The sequence below is a fragment of the Rhea americana genome, unplaced genomic scaffold (genome assembly GCF_003343005.1).
Source record: "Rhea americana isolate MKP2758 unplaced genomic scaffold, rheAme1 scaffold_11, whole genome shotgun sequence".
In the NCBI taxonomy this organism is placed as follows: domain Eukaryota; kingdom Metazoa; phylum Chordata; class Aves; order Rheiformes; family Rheidae; genus Rhea; species Rhea americana.
In genome coordinates this window covers 6893348-6911815 of record NW_028185150.1, presented here as the reverse complement: position 1 = coordinate 6911815, position 18468 = coordinate 6893348, and the positions used below count along the sequence as shown (strand labels likewise).

Genomic DNA, 18468 nt, shown 5'->3' with positions numbered 1-18468 from the left:
ACTGTAACAAAATCATTACCCCAATTCTAATTTCTTGCAGTATTTTTCCATTTGCTTAACAATAAGATGTCTATAACAAATTAGTTATGATCTGTCTGCCCATTTTTTTCATTACCTTGTCTAGAAAGAAGGCATAAGTCAAAGAAGAAATGAGAGAATCCAAATCACAGGATTTATTCCCAAGAACGACGTGGACTTTCTCCAGGCGTTTGCTCCTGTTCTGTAACACATCAGAAGACAATTGCAATGGATGACAATGGACCCCAACAAGATAAGACATTTCAAAATACAAGTTATCTGGATTTTGTCCTTAGTTGTAATGTTTTACACAGTTTGCCCAAAGAATGTAGTCACTGTGGGATCAGATACRCTTCTTCAGCTTTGTAGCCCCAAAGAAAGCCAAATAAATCTGTGTTTCATAAGGGACTCAGGTTTAGGACCTACGGACCAACCAGACAGAATTCCCTCTAAGTAGCAGATAACAGAGAAGCAGCTTCACATATATGAGGAAAAAGTTATTGAAAATGCTTCCCAAATATAGTAAGAAAAGCCCTGGAAATACACACAACAAGCTATACATAGCAACTTCTAATTTAATTTTCCCTTTTCTCATCACTTGGTTAAAATCAGTAACCAGACAAATAGCTTCAGAAGCTGAACCTCTGCGAGGTACTCAGGGTTTTGCATTCTCCTCATTGTCAAATGAGGAGTCTTCCTCCCCATCTTCTGACGTATATCATGAATGCCAAGCTAACTGCACAAAAACACGCCAATTTATTTTCTTTTAATGAGCTGTGCTTCTTAATTTGAGAAGTGTGTCTGACTGAGGCTAAGGTATGTGAGTGTCATGCAACCACGTGAGTTAAACATTTTTGTTGTCCAGCATTTAGACATTTTGAATTAGTATTCTGCACTTTATCAAATAAAATCCTAATCCTTCTATGAAAGGATATAATTAGTATATTATCCTCAATAATTGTAACTATGTCATTCTTTAAAACAAACCTTTCTTCTTTGTGTGTCTAATCTGGGTACAAGAAAGATACTTAGTTCTCTTTTCATTTTATGGGACACAGACACGAAAATACCTYTGGGTAATAAAACCAGGACAAATATTCTTCATTACCTACATACTGGGAACGAATTAATAATAGGCAGACAGCTTTCTAAACAGTACATTGTCTGGTGCAGATTATGTTCATTTAAACTGCAGCGTTATCGCATACACGAAACTCTCTTCCCCTGTTCATAAGGCACTTCCTTTATCAAATTGTTCTTGTGCAGCGTACATTTCTGTCTAGTCTGTCACCTGAAAAAAATGAATATGAAGTTTATAAGCTCATGCTTCTCTTAATATTTTTCTATGTATAGAAGCCTTTTTCTTTAGCTTCTTCTCATGTACATAGCAGTTGACATAAACTAGAAAAACGAAAATGGAGTGCAAATTGACTGTTAAAGCTACAAAGTTATTCACCTCTAGGAATCCAATGAAACCAATAACATCTACAATTTCAAGCCACATGATGTTGTTCTGTATCTACATAATCTGTACCTATAAAATTATGTGCTTCCTTGCTCATATTCCAAAAGCACAACCCATATAACACTAGCAAGTACCCTAAACAGCCATCTCAGTTTCAGTGACAAATGTCAGCCGTGTCATTCATTAGCTCCAATACTGTTTTCTTCTGAAAAATTAAGAAAAGTTTTTGGTGTTGTCTTCAACACCAAAGCACAAAAGCACTAAAATTTACACACTTGTTTTTAAAATTCACAGGTTAGCACAAGCAGCAGCTTTGCTCCAGAGCCTGGAGAAGACTGAGGGGGGATCTTATCAATGTGCACAAGTACCTGAAGGGAGGGTGTCAAGGGGACAGGGACAAACTCTTTTCAGTTGTCCCGTGTGACAGGACAAGAGGCAATGGGCAGAAACTGAAGCACAGGAAGTTCTGCCTGACCGTGAGGGGGAATTTCTTCCCTGTGAGAGTGACGGAGCACTGGACCAGGTTGCCCAGAGACGTTGTGGAGTCTCCTTCTCTGGAGATATTCAAGGCCCGCCTGGATGCAACCCTGTCTAACATGCTGTAGGTGACCCTGCTGAGCAGGGCRGTTGGACTAGACGATCTCCAGAGGTCCCTTCCAACCTTACCAATTCTGTGATTCTGTGACACACTGACTGAAAAAGTAGAAAATTACGTGGGAGATGGCCAGGAACTACCAAAGATGGAAATACCTCTTTGTCTTTGTAACTGCTCAAAGAGAAAAGAATTCACCTCTCTTGTATGTGTCATCATTTCCTCTCCCTCTCTGTTACCTCTTCTGTGATGGACATAGAAGAGTTGCATTAAATTTAAAGATCTGCAAGATTTAATAGCCTTGATTTAATAGCCTTGATTTAATAGCCACACTTGACTGTGCTGCAGTCAAGAGAAGAGCGCTGGTCTAAAGACCAGAATACAAACAGACCATAGTGAAGCAAAATAGCTCTGAAGGCCCTGTCCCTTATCCATAATCCAAGTATATCAATGAGTCACCTGATGTCTAAACTTCAGCACACCAATAGTTCAGACAACACAAGAGAACCAGAACAGACTGCAAAAGGAGAAGCTATTTCCATTCTTGAAAGCTTAGTAACAACAACTCTGAGCTGGAGCTTACAACTGAGTCTTTAATATAGAAATAGGTTAATCAATAGTGAGGGGTGTATTACTCAGCCAGGCTGTTAACCATATTAAACCTCTTCCAGAATATTTCAGCCCCAGACTCTTCACACACGCAATAGAGGCTATACACTAGCTACTACCAACCCTTTTCTAAAGCAAAGGGAATGAGAAACAATTTTTTGAAGGTTCTGGATGATTTCTGTAGCAAACTGCCTTTCTCAGGTCATTCTAGTGAGGATACAGCTTTTGTTTCATCTTTTGCTAATAGGCATTTTAATGACACTGCCTCTCCCTGGGTGAGAATCTATTCATTTGCACAATACTTCCCTACTTCACTCCCTAATCACTCATTTGTAAATTTTACCATTTTTTTTGTAGTAGTAGGATTTTTCTAATAAAATGGGYGCTATTCCATAAACGTAAAAATACAAAGTCAAGCTCTAAGCTGTCTTATATAAATAAGTATACGGAACAAATATCCTTTCYCCCAAATTAGTGTGTGGTATACCTACATATATTTAAAAACAGATAGACACATACATACACACACACAGAGTTTATCATTTATATCATTTAACAGGAAGATAGAAATGCCAAGTTGAGTAGCTCCCCTAATCACACACATGGAACTCCAGTTTACAGATCAGAGCTATGCCCAGGGAAATCTACAGTGAACCACATAAAAAGGTTCAAGCTATCCCTGTCTTGGCTCAATACATAAATATCAAATTATTTCCCTTCCCATTCATCAGTGATAACCACCTAAATAATTCAGCTCTATGCAAAGATCATATTGGTATAACCTAGTCACATGGACCACAGTTACTATTCAAGTATCTTTAGTATTCGATAGAGGTATTTATCTGTTGGAATTGCAGTCAATGATTTTATATTCTAACAGATTACCCAGACAACCACGCAGCATCTTTCCCTTCCCATTTTAACACAAGAAGCCTTCTTGCACGAGGGACACAGATACTTTATCTATCAAAAGCTTAGTGATGATCAAAGTGATATACTAGTTAGAGCAGGTTAAATATTCTTCTATCSTGCACTGGATGGATAATGTCAGGTCTTTGAAAAAATATGATCAGCAAAAGGTCCAAGTCTGCCAACCTGCAAGGGATATAAAATTCAGCACTACATCAAACATTCATCTTTACACAAATGGGTACTCTTTACCAGTTCTGCACACATGACCATGAAAACTTTTTTTTTTTTCCATCTCCAATCTGTTTTGCAGCATTTTAGACAGCAGCTCTAAAAGTCAGTACTTTCATCTCATCATTGCTACCTCAGCTAATCATTACTGGCAAAAAGACACTACCATTCATGGATAAAACACATCATGATATACTCCTCTAGGAATAACCAGGTCTTGTAATCTATAACCAAAGTGTGGCTTACTGCAGTTTTAAAGTCACTAAGAGCTAGCAAAAAGGAGGGTACTGATAGATCTGAAGCTATATTAAGGGAAATAACTGAATAAATTATTACAAATATATTTTCATATTGATTTAGATGATTTTTTTAAGATCAATGGGACACTCAAAACAACCTTTGTTTTCATCTTCCAGGACTTAAATTGATCATAATACAAACAGCACACTGCACAAAACAATTTTTCTCCAAGACAGGCAGCCTTTTTTTGTATATTGGGAACAAAGCCAGGGTATATTCCTCTAAACTCTCAGATCAAATAGAGGTTTTCAAAGAGCATATAAACGAAATGTCATTTTATCACTCAGATGACAACTTTAACTTTGGAAGACTTACATGGAAACTTTCCTCTGTTAAGTTAGTTCTCTCAGCCTTAGAAGAGGTGATACTGTCTCTTCAGCTTCTACGGTTGTTCAGAAACCAACATGACACTAGCACACACTAATGGCTGGTTTTGTGACTTGATTTCTTGGCCTCTTTTTCTAGATCAAGGCACAAGGTAGACCTTCCCCACAGTCCTCACATGCTACTTTGGAGAATCACAGTATCTTTCCTTTTTGCCTTTCCTGGCCTCTGTTCTTCTCTTCACTAAGCATAACTTTATTCTCTTCTCTTTCTCCTCCACAGGTACAAGGTTGATTTCACAAGCATCTGCGCTTCCCATGTGCAGCTCTCTGGATGGCTTCTTATTCTCTTACTGATTCTTATTAGTAACAGCCTGCCAAACGTTACTGTACCACCTCTATACACTCCATAAAAGCAATGCTGAAGTATGCTCTTCTAGGGCCACGCACGCTGATTCTTTACCTTGCAGACCTAAGACTTTTCTCCCACCTCAGACATAACTAGCCTACTGCTAGTCAGCCAGCTAGGGGAAAAACAGGCACATCAATGAGAGGTTTCCTTTTCTAGGTCAGCACAATTTCCCATGGGATTGATTCTTCCAAGAAAAGACCTCAGCAGAAAAGCCTAGTCAGGCTGTAGAGGCTTCAGATCATAAACTCTGTGGGATTCAGCCGCAGTGGGACCATAAAGGGTGGTAACTCCTGCATCTAACATAGCTAAATCTGAGTGGAATCATGAATCAGAGCCCTCAATACCTCCAAGAATTCAAAAATTTAAGAGTTGGATGATGAAACTGTTATTCATTAATTAAAATGTGTAAGAGACTACCGATCTCTCTTAGGGTTAACAGGCTTTTGTTCAGCTTGATTAAAGGTAAAATGCAAAATGACCCTGAATGTACGTGATAATTAAAGACATGATGTGTCATTTTCAGATGGCATCAGCCAGAACAATTCTATTCAGATCAGACTAGATCAGCCCAGATCAACATTCACTTATTATGCTCAAAAGTAATATATATAAACATTAAGTTACTCCTGCAATCTAGTAAGAGATCTCCGCTGATACTTCATTTTGAAGGAACTCTCACATCCACCCAGCTTTGTTGTCTTTAATCACATAAAGCATTAGTATGGCAGCTGTCTTTATGCAGCTGCAGTAGAAAATACCTTTTATTGGTTCTGCATGAAACAGCTGACTCATTCAAATGTACTGCACATATTGGCAATCGGGTTTGTAAAAACTCTGGCTATGATATATTATTACAGTCATTCATCAAATTACCATATCCCAGTCACAGAAAACATTGCATCTTCCTTTTTTTTTTTTTTTATTCTATTAACACAGAAACTGAAATGCGCTTACAAGTTAAGAAAAAATGAAGAGTTTTTCTAGTATAAACAGGAAGCCCTACACAATGCTCACTGTCTTAAAGCAGTTTCGTTACAGTTTGTTTTCCTTCCACTTCACACACACACACATATACGCACACAYGAACATGTATGGACAGCATGCAGTCACTTACAGCCTTGCTTCCTGAAGCATTATTTTCTTTATGTCTCAGGTCTTCTTGCATATTCTGTACTTCAATTGTAATGAAATCACTGCATTTTGCTGTATGGGATGGGGACAATATTTGTCAAAGACAGAATTTCTTTGAAGRAGGCAGATATACCCCTCGTTGAGGCATATTAATAGAAAAGAGCTTGTAGAATCAAAGTAATGCAGTGTCAGATAAACCCCTGAAGCTGCTTCAGTCTTGTGGCTGAAGCACTAATGACAGAACATGGCAGAGACATATTTTGCTATCCTGGATATGCATGGCAAAATACCTAGACACTTGGACCAAGGACAAGACAATAATAAATATTCTGAGATTTTACATCATTTACTTCTGCTAGAGAGGATTTTTGTACTTCTTCAGTAGATTTAAATTGCACCTCCAATTCAGAAGTACAATTTCTTGAGTAGACATTTCAGAGTACATCCTGCATTTACTTCAGAGTATCAGGCAGTATTATACTTCCATCTGCCCGAAGGCTTTTAAGTTGATTAGCCTTCTCTGTTGTCAAAGAAATGGCTTTAAGCCAAGGCAAATTTAATTTAATATTTTATGCAAAGTTCAAGTTAGTTTAATATTTCATAAGTCTTCCCACAAGAAAGCTTTAGCCTGGCCTAGAAAAAAAGATGGTCTGTAAACCTGACAGGTCTTTGCTTTCTCTTACTGTTTGAGGCCAGTAGAAAAAACAATTCTATTCTTCTGTCTCTGTAATATCCCATTTATCACCTGTATAACACATACAGTGGTTTATAGTACATAGTTGTGATAGATAAGGTTGCACACTTGATTCCTTTTTAAGGAACATAATTTAATAGAAAAAAAATTAAGTCTGCCACACCTTAACCATTATCTATTGGATTTATATTGCATGATGTTGCTTTACTTAAGGACTTAAATAGTTTTCACAAAAAACATCAATCTAATTGGCAAAGTMTCATATAAAAAAAAGGTCAATTTTCTAAATCCACACCGTGTGCGTTTGTGTGGGAGATAACAGCCCTACAAAAAAGATGAACACACTGTGGGAGAGACGAGTGGACAGTGAGGTGGATTGAGAACTGGCTGAAAGGCAGAGCTCAGAGGATCGTCATCAGTGGCATGGAGTCCAGGTGGAGGCCTGTGGCTAGYGCYGTCCCCCAGGGCTCAGGACTCGCTCCCATCCTGTTCACCTTCTTCATCAKTGACCCAGATGAGGGCACAGAGTGCCTCCTCAGCAAGTTGGCTGMTGAKMCCAAGCTGGGAGGACTGGCTGACACACCTGAGGGCTGTGCTGCCAGTCAGAGAGACCTGGACAGGCTGGAGAGCTGGGTGGAGAGGAACCTCCTGAGGTTCAACAAGGGCAAGTGCAGGGTCCTGCACCTAGGGAGAAATAACCCTAGGCACCAGCACAAGCTGGGGGCTGACCTGCTGGAGAGCAGCTCTGCAGAGAAGCACCTGGGAGTGCTGGTGGATGACAAGTTGACCATGAGCCAGCAATGTGCCCTTGTGGCCAGGAAGGCCAATGGTCTCCTGGGGTGCATTGGAAAGAGTGTTGCCAGCAGGTCAAGGGAGGTGATCCTGCCCCTCTACTCAGCCCTGGCGAGGCCTCAGCTCCAGCACTGTGTCCAGTTCTGGGCTCCCCAGGACAAGAGAGAGACACGGAGCTACTGGAGAGAGTCCAGTGTAGGGCTACGGAGATGATCCGAGGGCTGGAGCACCTGCCCTGTGAGGAACGGCTGCGAGAGCTGGGTCTTTTCAGCCTGGGGAAGAGAAGACTGAGGGGGGATCTTATCCATGTGTACAAGCACCTGAAGGGAGGGTGTCAAGGGGATGRGGACAAACTCTTTTCAGTTGTCCCGYGGGACAGGACAAAAGGCAATGGGCAGAAATTGAASCACAGGAAGTTCCCCCTGAACGTGAGGGGGAATTTCTTCMCTGTGAGAGTGACGGAGCACTGGACCAGGTTGCCCAGAGACGTTGTGGAGTCTCCTTCTCTGGAGATCTTCAAGGCCTGCCTGGATRCAACCCTGTCTAACATGCTGTAKGTGACCCTGCTTGAGCAGGGAGGTTGGACTAGATGATCTCCAGAGGTCCCTTCCAGCCTTACTGATTCTGTGATTCTATGAAAGTGGAAGGGTGGTAAAAATTCAATGCCATCCTCTGAAGTGGATAGACATAAAACATACCTAAGATCTTTACTGTTAAATAAGATCAGTAAAAGATGACAAAAGACTATGACTAATCCACAAAGACTAGCATAATGCCTTGTTTATCAGGAATATAGAATCTACCTGGAGCTTAAGGGATATACACATACACACATATCCATGCATACATATTTCTATTTATTTATTTATATTTATATATGTGTGTGCTTATGTATGTATACACACAAACACAACCTCTATTTCACCTGGTCTTCTCCACACTGTCCTCTCTGGTGGCAACTGCACCATGCACAGACATTGAGCAGACTTCTACAGCCTTGGTGAACAAGCATTGGTCTTAGGAAATTTATACTTGAAGAGCTATACTTAAGAGTCCGAAGTTTTCTAGAGAGTTCCATTAAAATGTAAATTTCCCAAATTCAAACTGTTCCACAGAAGCATGCCAGTTCTTCAAAATTTGTTATGGAAAATTACAGAGAAAATTGCAGAGCCTGTCCCACAACCATTCCTGGAATTTCCAGAAGACAGAAGTTTTCCTCTCCAATCATTTCTAATCAAGAATCGGCTACTGCAACTGAGAATTCAATTAAACACTGCTGCATTTCCAACAGGCTCTGATTTAGCCTCTGGAGATGGACAAACTTCTTACTGCACAAGAAAACATTCCTACCAACTGAAAATATCTACTGTCTTTCTATTTTACAGAATATGTCTACATGCAGGGCTGYTCTCCCTGTTCTCAAAATACCTTCTAACTTATTTATCATACCAATTATTCACATTGTGAAAAATAAAAATTAACGATTTCTACATGCTGCTTTCATTTGAAAAAGAATAGTCTAATTAAATAAAGCACAGATGCCATTTAAATATCAAAAGAAGTGCCACAAAACTAAAAAAACAAAATTTTGTTGGTTCAAAATTTTGTTGGTTCAAGTTTGTCATACATTTTCCCTCATGTTTTCTAAGCTTTATATGTTCATACACTATTACTTCTCAAAAAAATCTGCTTTTAGTGCTACCCTTGGGACCCCACTAGCACTGGATTCTCGGTTGCCAGTATATGATGTGCTTCATAGCATCTAGCTTTCAAAATGGGTCATTTTTCAAGCAAACAAGGGTACATACATGTCAGCACAATACATGTTCAAACACATCTTGGAAACATAACTTTGGCTCCAGAGGTTTTGATCCTAGTTTTGCCCCTAGGATCAATATAAAACCTTCATTGACAGGTTTTACATACACTGTCTTAGCCAACAACCCCCTCTCCATGTTTTTATGGTAGAAGATTAACAGGGGGGCAGGAACCTATTTAAGTGGCCTCAGGCTGAGTAAAGATATTACACAGCCTTTCCTGTCAAGACATAACAGGATGTACTCTAGTATGACTGAACAAGAAAAAATGTTCTCCACAGAACGATTATTTAAGCCTGAATCAGCAGTACCTCAACAGCTTGTCAGTAGGACTCACTATCAAAGAAACTACAGAAAAAAAAATAGTTCCCCTCTAACTTTTTTGTTACGCTAATTTGACCAGCAAATGAGTTAATATTTTCTATGCATGATTAGTGCTCCCATCTAACAAACAAATATGAGTATACAGCGTATAACAATTTAGCTCTGCAAAAGAAAAAATTCTATTCCTAATCCAGGTTATCTTTAGTCTCTACAGCCAGTCATAGCGTATCTTTCTCTTCCCTCTCCTTCATCACTTGCCACTTCACATGCAAAGACGAGACTGGGATGCACATCAGTTTACAGAGCTTGATAGCACTCATCTCCTTTGGGATTTGTTTTCCCTTTTACAGGATCAAGGTGTCCCTTGAGATACTAAAAACAAATTAGGTAAAAACAGGGAGAACATTCACCTGAGGAGCAGAATACCCTGGTCATATTAATGAGTTCTGAATCCAGAGGTGACTGGTATCAATAATGYTCCACATCATGCATCGTGGAAGCTGAATGAATTGTAGGGAGCAAGGTGAAAGCCAGACAGAGGGGAAAAGAAGTGGTTTTCTTTGGTGAAGGCAAGAGACTTTGACTCAAATAATGTAGTCTGTTTACTTTCCTCTGTCACCGACTTAACATCTGATCTCAGAGAGTTTAAGAACCTTAGCCTTTTCTTTACAATGGAGAGAGTAATTTTACAGCAAAGAATAAATCTATCAAGAGTTAGGAGACCCTGGTGCTGTCCAGATGCCTCCAATGCACACGTTAATATTTCTTAGTCAGTGCAAACCTTGGATGATATGCACCAAATGACACAGGAAGATCACACAGTCCAGTGAGGCAACAGTCCTGCAGAAATACAATATATGACCACATAACATGACTGCATTATCCATGTTTATATGAACAACRTATAAACATTTCTACTGTGTTCTTTCCTGATTTTTTAATTGCATCAACTTCCAAACTCTGTTTCTTTCAAATTTTTGWCAATACATAGTATTCATGACTATGTTTATTTACACATACATACACTCAAACACAAACCTTATTTTGCATGATTACATTTTCATTTTGTTTCAAACCTTCTGTATACACATCTGTCTCCTTCTCTTCATGAAGTGTATTTTATGATTCCAGATGTAAAACTAGTCCACGCTAATAACAAAATCACAGACACTATCTTGACTTTCAGACTTAGTTCCATTCCCATCAGTGGCTTGTTCTGAAATACATTATACATGTTWAGCCAAGAGAGAAAAACATAACTGGAAGAGATGATTAAGAGGCCAAAGTCACTTTCAATTTGCCTTTTTTTTCAGCATGTTTTTAATACATCGTAATTTTAAAAATGCCCTTCTCCCCCAACCTCCAAATCTGGTAAAAGYGCCTGTGAGGAGAAGCGATATTTTCTCACATTGTTATTACTTAAGTCACTATTTCTTTTACCACACTGAAAATCTGAAACCAATTAACAGTACTCCTCTGTTGCCCTTTATGCCTGCTACACACACCATTCTCTGCAAGAATTTTCCCCAAAGCCCTTTCTTACTACTGGCAGTTTCTTTTTGCATGAGGGAATTACAGTAACATTGAGTCCAAGCGCCTATCTTAGAAACAGATGTCAGGTTGATTTGTTGTAAAAAGTAAGCATGCATTAAAAACTGTCTTCTAATGCTGCTCTTACTGGTGAAATGACTTTGCATTAGGAAATGAAAATTCAAAGTGCAATTGTTGATTGGCTTTACAAAATAATCTTTTTTTTTTTATTTGAGATATTATGAAAAAAGAAATATGCATCATTACAAGAAGCCACTAAATTTTGGTACAGTGATTGGTTATGTGTATACTATACAGATGCCTGAACTGCCCTCACCACAGTACTTAGAGCCCTACGTTTATTGCATAAGAGCAGCACAAAATACATAATCACATCCACGTATCACATTCGACATRTATATACTTTTCAGAGGATGTCTAGTCACTAACAAACCTAGAACTTGCGCTTCAATACTCTTGCATGTCCAATACTATTCAAAATGCCCAATATTTCCAACATTTTTCTTTACACTCATGACCAAAAAAAATGAGTAAAAATTTGGAAGTAATTTATTTAGAGTGCTAGGTAAGTTAGGATGGGTTAAGGCTTGGAAAGAAGGAATACAGCACCTTTTGAAGCCATATGCAGGGCATGTCCTTCATATATCACGTATGGGTTGATCWTCTTCTCTGATCGAATGGGCTGTGACTGCGTTTCCACTCTGCTCATGAAATCCAACCAAACAGGTCTTTAATATAGTGATGCACCCACTGAGCACTTTTTGGAGCAGTTTTAAATCAACTCAGTGGGTTTGTCTCTGCAAGAACACCAAACCAGCTACTCACCACCACAGCGCACACCTTCCCCTCCAACACAAATCACAAAAGGTCTATCCCAAAATCTACGGCAATATTGTTGATCTCAGACATTCACACATGCTGAATTTAACTGTGGTCTTATCACTCAAATGTGTTCCCTTTTGGACTACCAATCTTCTTCCAGGGCGGGATCATTGTAAAAATGTAGTGCTGATGCATCCAAACTCAGACACATGAGGTTTAAGGGCTGGTCCTGAACAGCATTTCATCAGCTAATACCTGTGCTGATACCATATATTTTGCMTTTTCTGCATTCTATGTTCTTATGCATATTCCACATTCTCAGGTACATTCCTCTTTCTGTGATGGCAGACAGTCTCCACAGACCTTTCAAAYTGCACTTAGCTGACAAAATATGTTTCAGCATAAACACTGCATAAAATCTTTTCTGAATCAGAATCCCCATCTATTCTTGAAGTATTAAGGCATTCAAATGTATTTCCTTGATACCATTCGGTTCACTGCAGATTTTTGCTATGTTTTAAGCACTCTATTGACTGCATTAAATAACCTCATAATCACATTTAAAGGCTTAGTGATCTAGTGCCACCAATGTACTAAAATATATGATAACAAATGCAGTCAGCATTTTCCATACCATATGCTTGTAAATGTTATTCTGCAGGGAACCAATTAAAACTATGGAAAACCTGGAACACGGACATATGGAACAAAACAAAGCAACTTATCTTGTCACCATGGTGCTTGCTCAGTACATCGATTAGGGAATGGTAATATTGTAGGACAAACAAACGCCACTTTAATTAAAGTGTGCTGAAAGGCAATATACAGTAGCAATCTAAAACATTAATTTTTGCTGTGCTGATGTTAGTTTTCCTTTTAATGAGACAGAAAAAGTAAAATACACTCCTGTGAAAAYTATAAAAATAATCACTGATTTTTATATTTGGAGAAAAGCAACACGAGTACTAATTTATTAAAAAAAAATCCTCTTTTAGCATCCAGTGGGAAAAGGATAGGAAACAAATGGAATATTYGGGTTTCAGGGAAAAATATTTAAAATATTGCTAAGGTTTCAGGGAAAAAATAAGTTTAAGTAGAGACTTAGCCCTAAATGTCTGTCCACCAGAAGGTAACACTTCTGGSAAAACACTGAATCCAGTCCTCCTATTTGTCCACTGCAGTGGACAACAGTGTGGGCAGAACTGTAAAGGAGTTGGAAGAAATTGCTTTTTCTGGAGGCTATTTTAGTAAAGTAATTGCTAAGTTTTCAGGAGATAGAATCATTACCTCCTTAGCCTGGAGCAACTGGGAAAGATCCACAGGAGAGAATATGCTTGAACCTGTACTTTCCATTCCTTCTTGCACCACAGAGTTCAGGGCCACCGTTGTTCCAAAGTCCCACATAGCTCTGCGATACCCCTTACACAGGGTGCCAAGTAGGTAAGAATCTAGACATCACGTATTTTGGACAAGAATCCTATCTTACCACACTTGCCTATTGCACCTTGAACTGACATAACAATGATGATAATGCAAATAATATTAAATGTGATTAATATTACTGCCCCCTTGAACTGCAGCTCCATTTCACATTATTTTGTCTTGACATAGAGATATCTGTATGTGTTTCTGAGCTGTATTTCAATTTTACCTGAGCTAGGAAAATTGGTACAGAACCAAAGGAACAAACGATGTTAACTCCATTGGTCAGGATGGCAATGTCCAACATAGACAAGATCTGTTAGGAGCTGCAATATATTAACTACATCTTTCTCACATAGACCTATGGCCAGACTGTTGCTGGAATGTCAAAAATAACTCTGAACTGTAGTGAGAGCTTCTGTATTGGTAAATAACCTACTGATTGCTCAGTAGCAAGGCTTTTGACACCGTCTCCCATAACATCCTCTGAGAGAAGCTCAGGAAGTGTGGGTGAGACGAGTGGGCAGTGAGGTGGATTGAGAACTGGCTGAAAGGCAGAGCTCAAAGGGTTGTCGTCAGTGGCGTGGAGTCCAGTTGGAGGCCTGTGGCTAGTGCCGTCCCCCAGGGCTCAGGACTCGCTCCCATCCTGTTCAACTTCATCATTGACCTGGATGAGGGCACAGAGTGCCTCCTCAGCAAGTTGGCTGATGAGACCAAGCTGGGAGGAGAGGCTGACACACCTGAGGGCTGTGCTGCCAGTCAGAGAGACCTGGACAGGCTGGAGAGCTGGGTGGAGAGGAAACTCCTGAGGTTCAACAAGGGCAAGTGCAGGGTCCTGCACCTAGGGAGAAATAACCCTAGGCACCAGCACAAGCTGGGGGCTGACCTGCTGGAGAGCAGCTCTGCAGAGAAGCACCTGGGAGTGCTGGTGGATGACAAGTTGACCATGAGCCAGCAATGTGCCCTTGTGGCCAGGAAGGCCAATGGTCTCCTGGGGTGCATTAGGAAGAGTGTTGCCAGCAGGTGGAGGGAGGTGATCCTGCCCCTCTACTCAGCCCTGGGGAGGCCTCAGCTCCAGTACTGTGTCCAGTTCTGGGCTCCCCACTACAGGAGAGACATGGAGCTACTAGAGAGAGTCCAGCATAGGGCTACAAAGATGATCAGAGGGCTGGAGCACCTGCCCTRTGAGGAACGGCTGCGAGAGCTGGGCCTCTTCAGCCTGGGGAAGAGAAGACTGAGGGGGGATCTTATCAATGTGTACAAGTACCTGAAGGGAGGGTGTCAAGGGGACGGGGACAAACCCTTTTCAGTTGTCCCATGTGACAGGACAAGAGGTGATGGGCAGAAACTGAACCACAGGCAGTTCCCCCTGACCGTGAGGGGGAATTTCTTCMCTGTGAGAGTGACGGAGCACTGGACCAGGTTGCCCAGAGACGTTGTGGAGTGTCCTTCTCTGGAGATCTTCAAGGCCTGCCTGGAAGCAATGTTGTCTAACGTGCTGTAGGTGACCCTGCTTGAGCAGGGAGGTTGGACTAGATGATCTCCAGAGGTCTCTTCCAACCTTACTGATTCTGTGATTCATGTGGCACAGCCCATAGAAGCTATGTTACATAGAAGTGAACAGAAGTCATTTAGACAGTACATAGTATTAAAGATAATAAAGATGATCAAGGCGAAAATTATCTACTATTGCTTTAAAGTATTGTAAATAATAGATGGAATCATTTAAAGTGTAATTACAAGGTAAATTGATCCACCACCTATACTATAAAGCCTGCATAACAATATTTCTTTAAAGATATGTAATACCTTTCATTCTTGCTAAAAAGTTGGCTAAGCATTTACAAAATACGAGAACAGGCCACCCAGCTAGAGATCTCTTTTTGTTAAGGTTTGGCTGAATTTCACCTATTTTGATTACAGTTTTCACAATATATTATTACAGAATTTTATTAAGAAGGAAATAATAACAAACACAAAAATTCATATGCTAAGAGATACTAATGACCGATTAAAACACYTCCCTCTTCAATGATAGTTCTGTTGAATATTAAAAAATATCTTCTCATTTAACACTAAAATGGGTAATTCACCATCCCTTGTAATCCCCTGCTGCTCTAACTTGAAAAACTTTAATACAACTATTTTAGGAAAAAAAGCACAATAATAATAAAAAGAATAAATTACATTGCTAATATTTAACTTTTATTTGCCAGTTCCCATACAGATCAAGCATATCTTCTGGTTTCATATTTAACATACTTTGCTGTAATTTTTAATCCGCAGAAATCACTGATAAAGGATATCATGAACTGTGTACACCACTATACAGGGATTTGCTTGATCTTCCTGAGCCCTCAAGCTCTTGGTTCTCAATAAAGAGCGTATTGCTAGGAAAAGCAGCATACATTGATTTCTCAATCTCCTGTAGATAACAATAAAGGGGGCATAGGCAAGGAGATGCATAAGCTATAGCCTTCCCTAATGTCTTACTTCCAAATCATGGAGCTCTAAACTTGCTTAAAGTGTTTCCAAGATAAAATCAGAGAGGACAACATCCCTCCTAGGTCATTCTTGCCCAGACAAGTCCTCGACTTAAAACAAAACAAAAAAAGCTAGGTATATAAATGGGATCTGCGCAAATCAAAATGTCTGATGAACAGGACTGACCATAGCTAGATGTACACTTTTCTCCTTGCAGAGTACGAAAGCACTGGTAGGGCACTCAGAATTCGCATGAAATTAACACACAGTCCAACAGATGGACTTTCAGTATGCCCCAGGAAGACAACTCCTGTGTATGGGAATGCTCCAACCCATGAATTAAAAATTCTCTGTATTGCAGAGCGTTCAAGATGTTAAAAGAAGGAATTCATCACCCCTGCAGTCATACACATACATCCAGCCAAACATTTGTCAAAACAAGAACAATGGCAATACAACTTAGACGAAAATTGGCAATGATCTCATGCCACTGCAGCATAAGGTCACTCTCTGATCTCAATCTGATTATTTCTTTAGTTTATTATTTCTGTTGAGTTAATTGCGTAAATCTTAGCAGATCAGAGGACCTTTACAGAGCGTTTTTCCAAATATAAGTATTTCAAATTAAAAGAACAAGATAAAATATTATGTGTAGCTTGCTTTCTCTTATATGGGGGGAGGGGCATGTGCTGGGCTTAYACACCTGTTGAAAGGCTATCTGTTCCATATTAATGGAATTAGAAAACTCCATTAAAAATAAACACGGCATGAGTCTTTCCTTTTCTTTTATTAGCTAAATGTGTAGTGGTGAACACAATACTGTTTGCTCAGTATCAGTCAAAGATAAGCTGATAAGATCTAATGGTAAAGTGTTTACAGTCAGCCTCATTTCAGCATTTCATCTCAAGCACTAGACTAAGTTCATATGTATAAAAAAAAAAGACAATAGTCTTTAAAAAAATATTTGAAATGCTTAACAGAGACTTAAAAGAGAGCTGAGATACTTCACTATATGATCTCTTAAATAGATCAGTAAGCTAGTTACACTTATTTAACGTACAGACTGCAGAGGCTTCCTGATTTGAGTCATCTATTACATAGATAGCATAGCAATACAAGAAAAGCAAATTTCATGAGAATGAGGTCTAGTGATAACAACTGACTATTATGACTATCAGAGAAGATCCAGATCCTTTTGCTGAAGTCATATGAAGAATACTGTACTAACACTGTTTTAAAACTAGCCTTATGAATACATTGTAACGATTTCCATCAACTTGGAGAATGCCACAAAATTCTTGTTTTGCTATGAAGAATATATTGAGGAGCTCTAGGCCTTTGAAACATGCTTCAGTTAATGTTAGCAAGAGAATCCACAATTTTTACTCTGCTGACATTTACTCTGTGAAATCAATTAACGTCAAGGATACAAAATGATAATTGTGCTTTACAATAAGAGAAAATCCAGTTTCAAATATCACTTTAAAATGCGCAAGGGCAAACTTTGTACCACAGTTACCTGAAATCTTCATTTGATTCTGCTCCATGATTCTGCTATATTCTTTCCAGAAATGCTTCAGCATAAAAAACAATACTCAGACAATGTATTAGAGAATATTTAAATGACAAAATATCTTAATTAGTATATAATTTGTCAGAAAAAATGACAATCAGACCTGAAGGTCTGAATATTTTCCAATTGGCAGGACATTAAAGACATAGATCATGCCTATATAAGCAGTTCCTTCATCCATCATGGCTATACGATACCAATAACATGATAGTACCCAAGAATTAAACTAGCAGAGACTCAGCATAATCACTCTAAAAGGCAAGGGAAAAAACAAAAAAAGAAAGAAAAACGCAACACATATTTCAGAAATTCTGTCCAAAGCAAACATACCAATATAATAATAATTTTCCACATTATTGTTTTCTGATTTGTAAGTTCCCCTTTTTTATTAATAAATGTAAACAATTCTCCATACATCACAGATCTGATGCTAATATCAATTCAAGCTACCACCAATTAAAGCTCCTAAGAAGTTGAAGAAAAAGCATGAAGCATAGCATCTTTCAGGAATAGTATTACTATGCTCCTCCGATTTCCTCCAAAATATTTTGGTCATAACACATAACAGAGCACTGAATTCTGTTAATAGAAATAATACAGCAAACAACTAACTTATTCCATTTTTTATTACTATCGGTAAAGATATTTTACCCTTTCTTCCAGCTTTACTGTAGGAATGATTATTTAGCTCCACGGCCCCCGCCTCTAGATTACTGAAAATACAGACCTAACACTAAACTCCGAGATAACCTTCACTGTTTTAAAATAATTCCACATTTCATGTTTCTAAGAATTTACACATTACTATGAAGAAATTAACTTAAAATGGTTATGATGRGATGGGGTTACAGAGACTGCTATGGAGCACAATTTTATTCTACTGTCAAAACGTCAGACTTATATTAGAGAAGCAGAAGTGCCTACAAGCATGAACTCTGGGCTCTTTAAAAGTGGGTGRGTGGGGTACATACTCAGGTACTCATGCTTGCTATATTCAGT

At 39.0% G+C, this 18468-nt stretch overlaps 1 protein-coding gene across 1 annotated transcript in view; it reads right to left on the bottom strand.

The window, feature by feature from the left end:
- PRUNE2 (prune homolog 2 with BCH domain) overlaps positions 1–13394 on the bottom strand; it is a 128232-nt gene extending 114838 nt beyond the window's left edge. Inside the window, exons 1-2 of the mRNA XM_085312267.1 lie at positions 13278–13394; positions 116–220 (exon numbers count right to left, since the gene is read on the bottom strand). Of these exons, the coding sequence (XP_085168393.1) occupies positions 116–220; positions 13278–13394 (222 nt within the window). The remainder of the gene's footprint in view (positions 1–115; positions 221–13277) is intronic.
- Positions 13395–18468: the final 5074 nt, after the last annotated feature.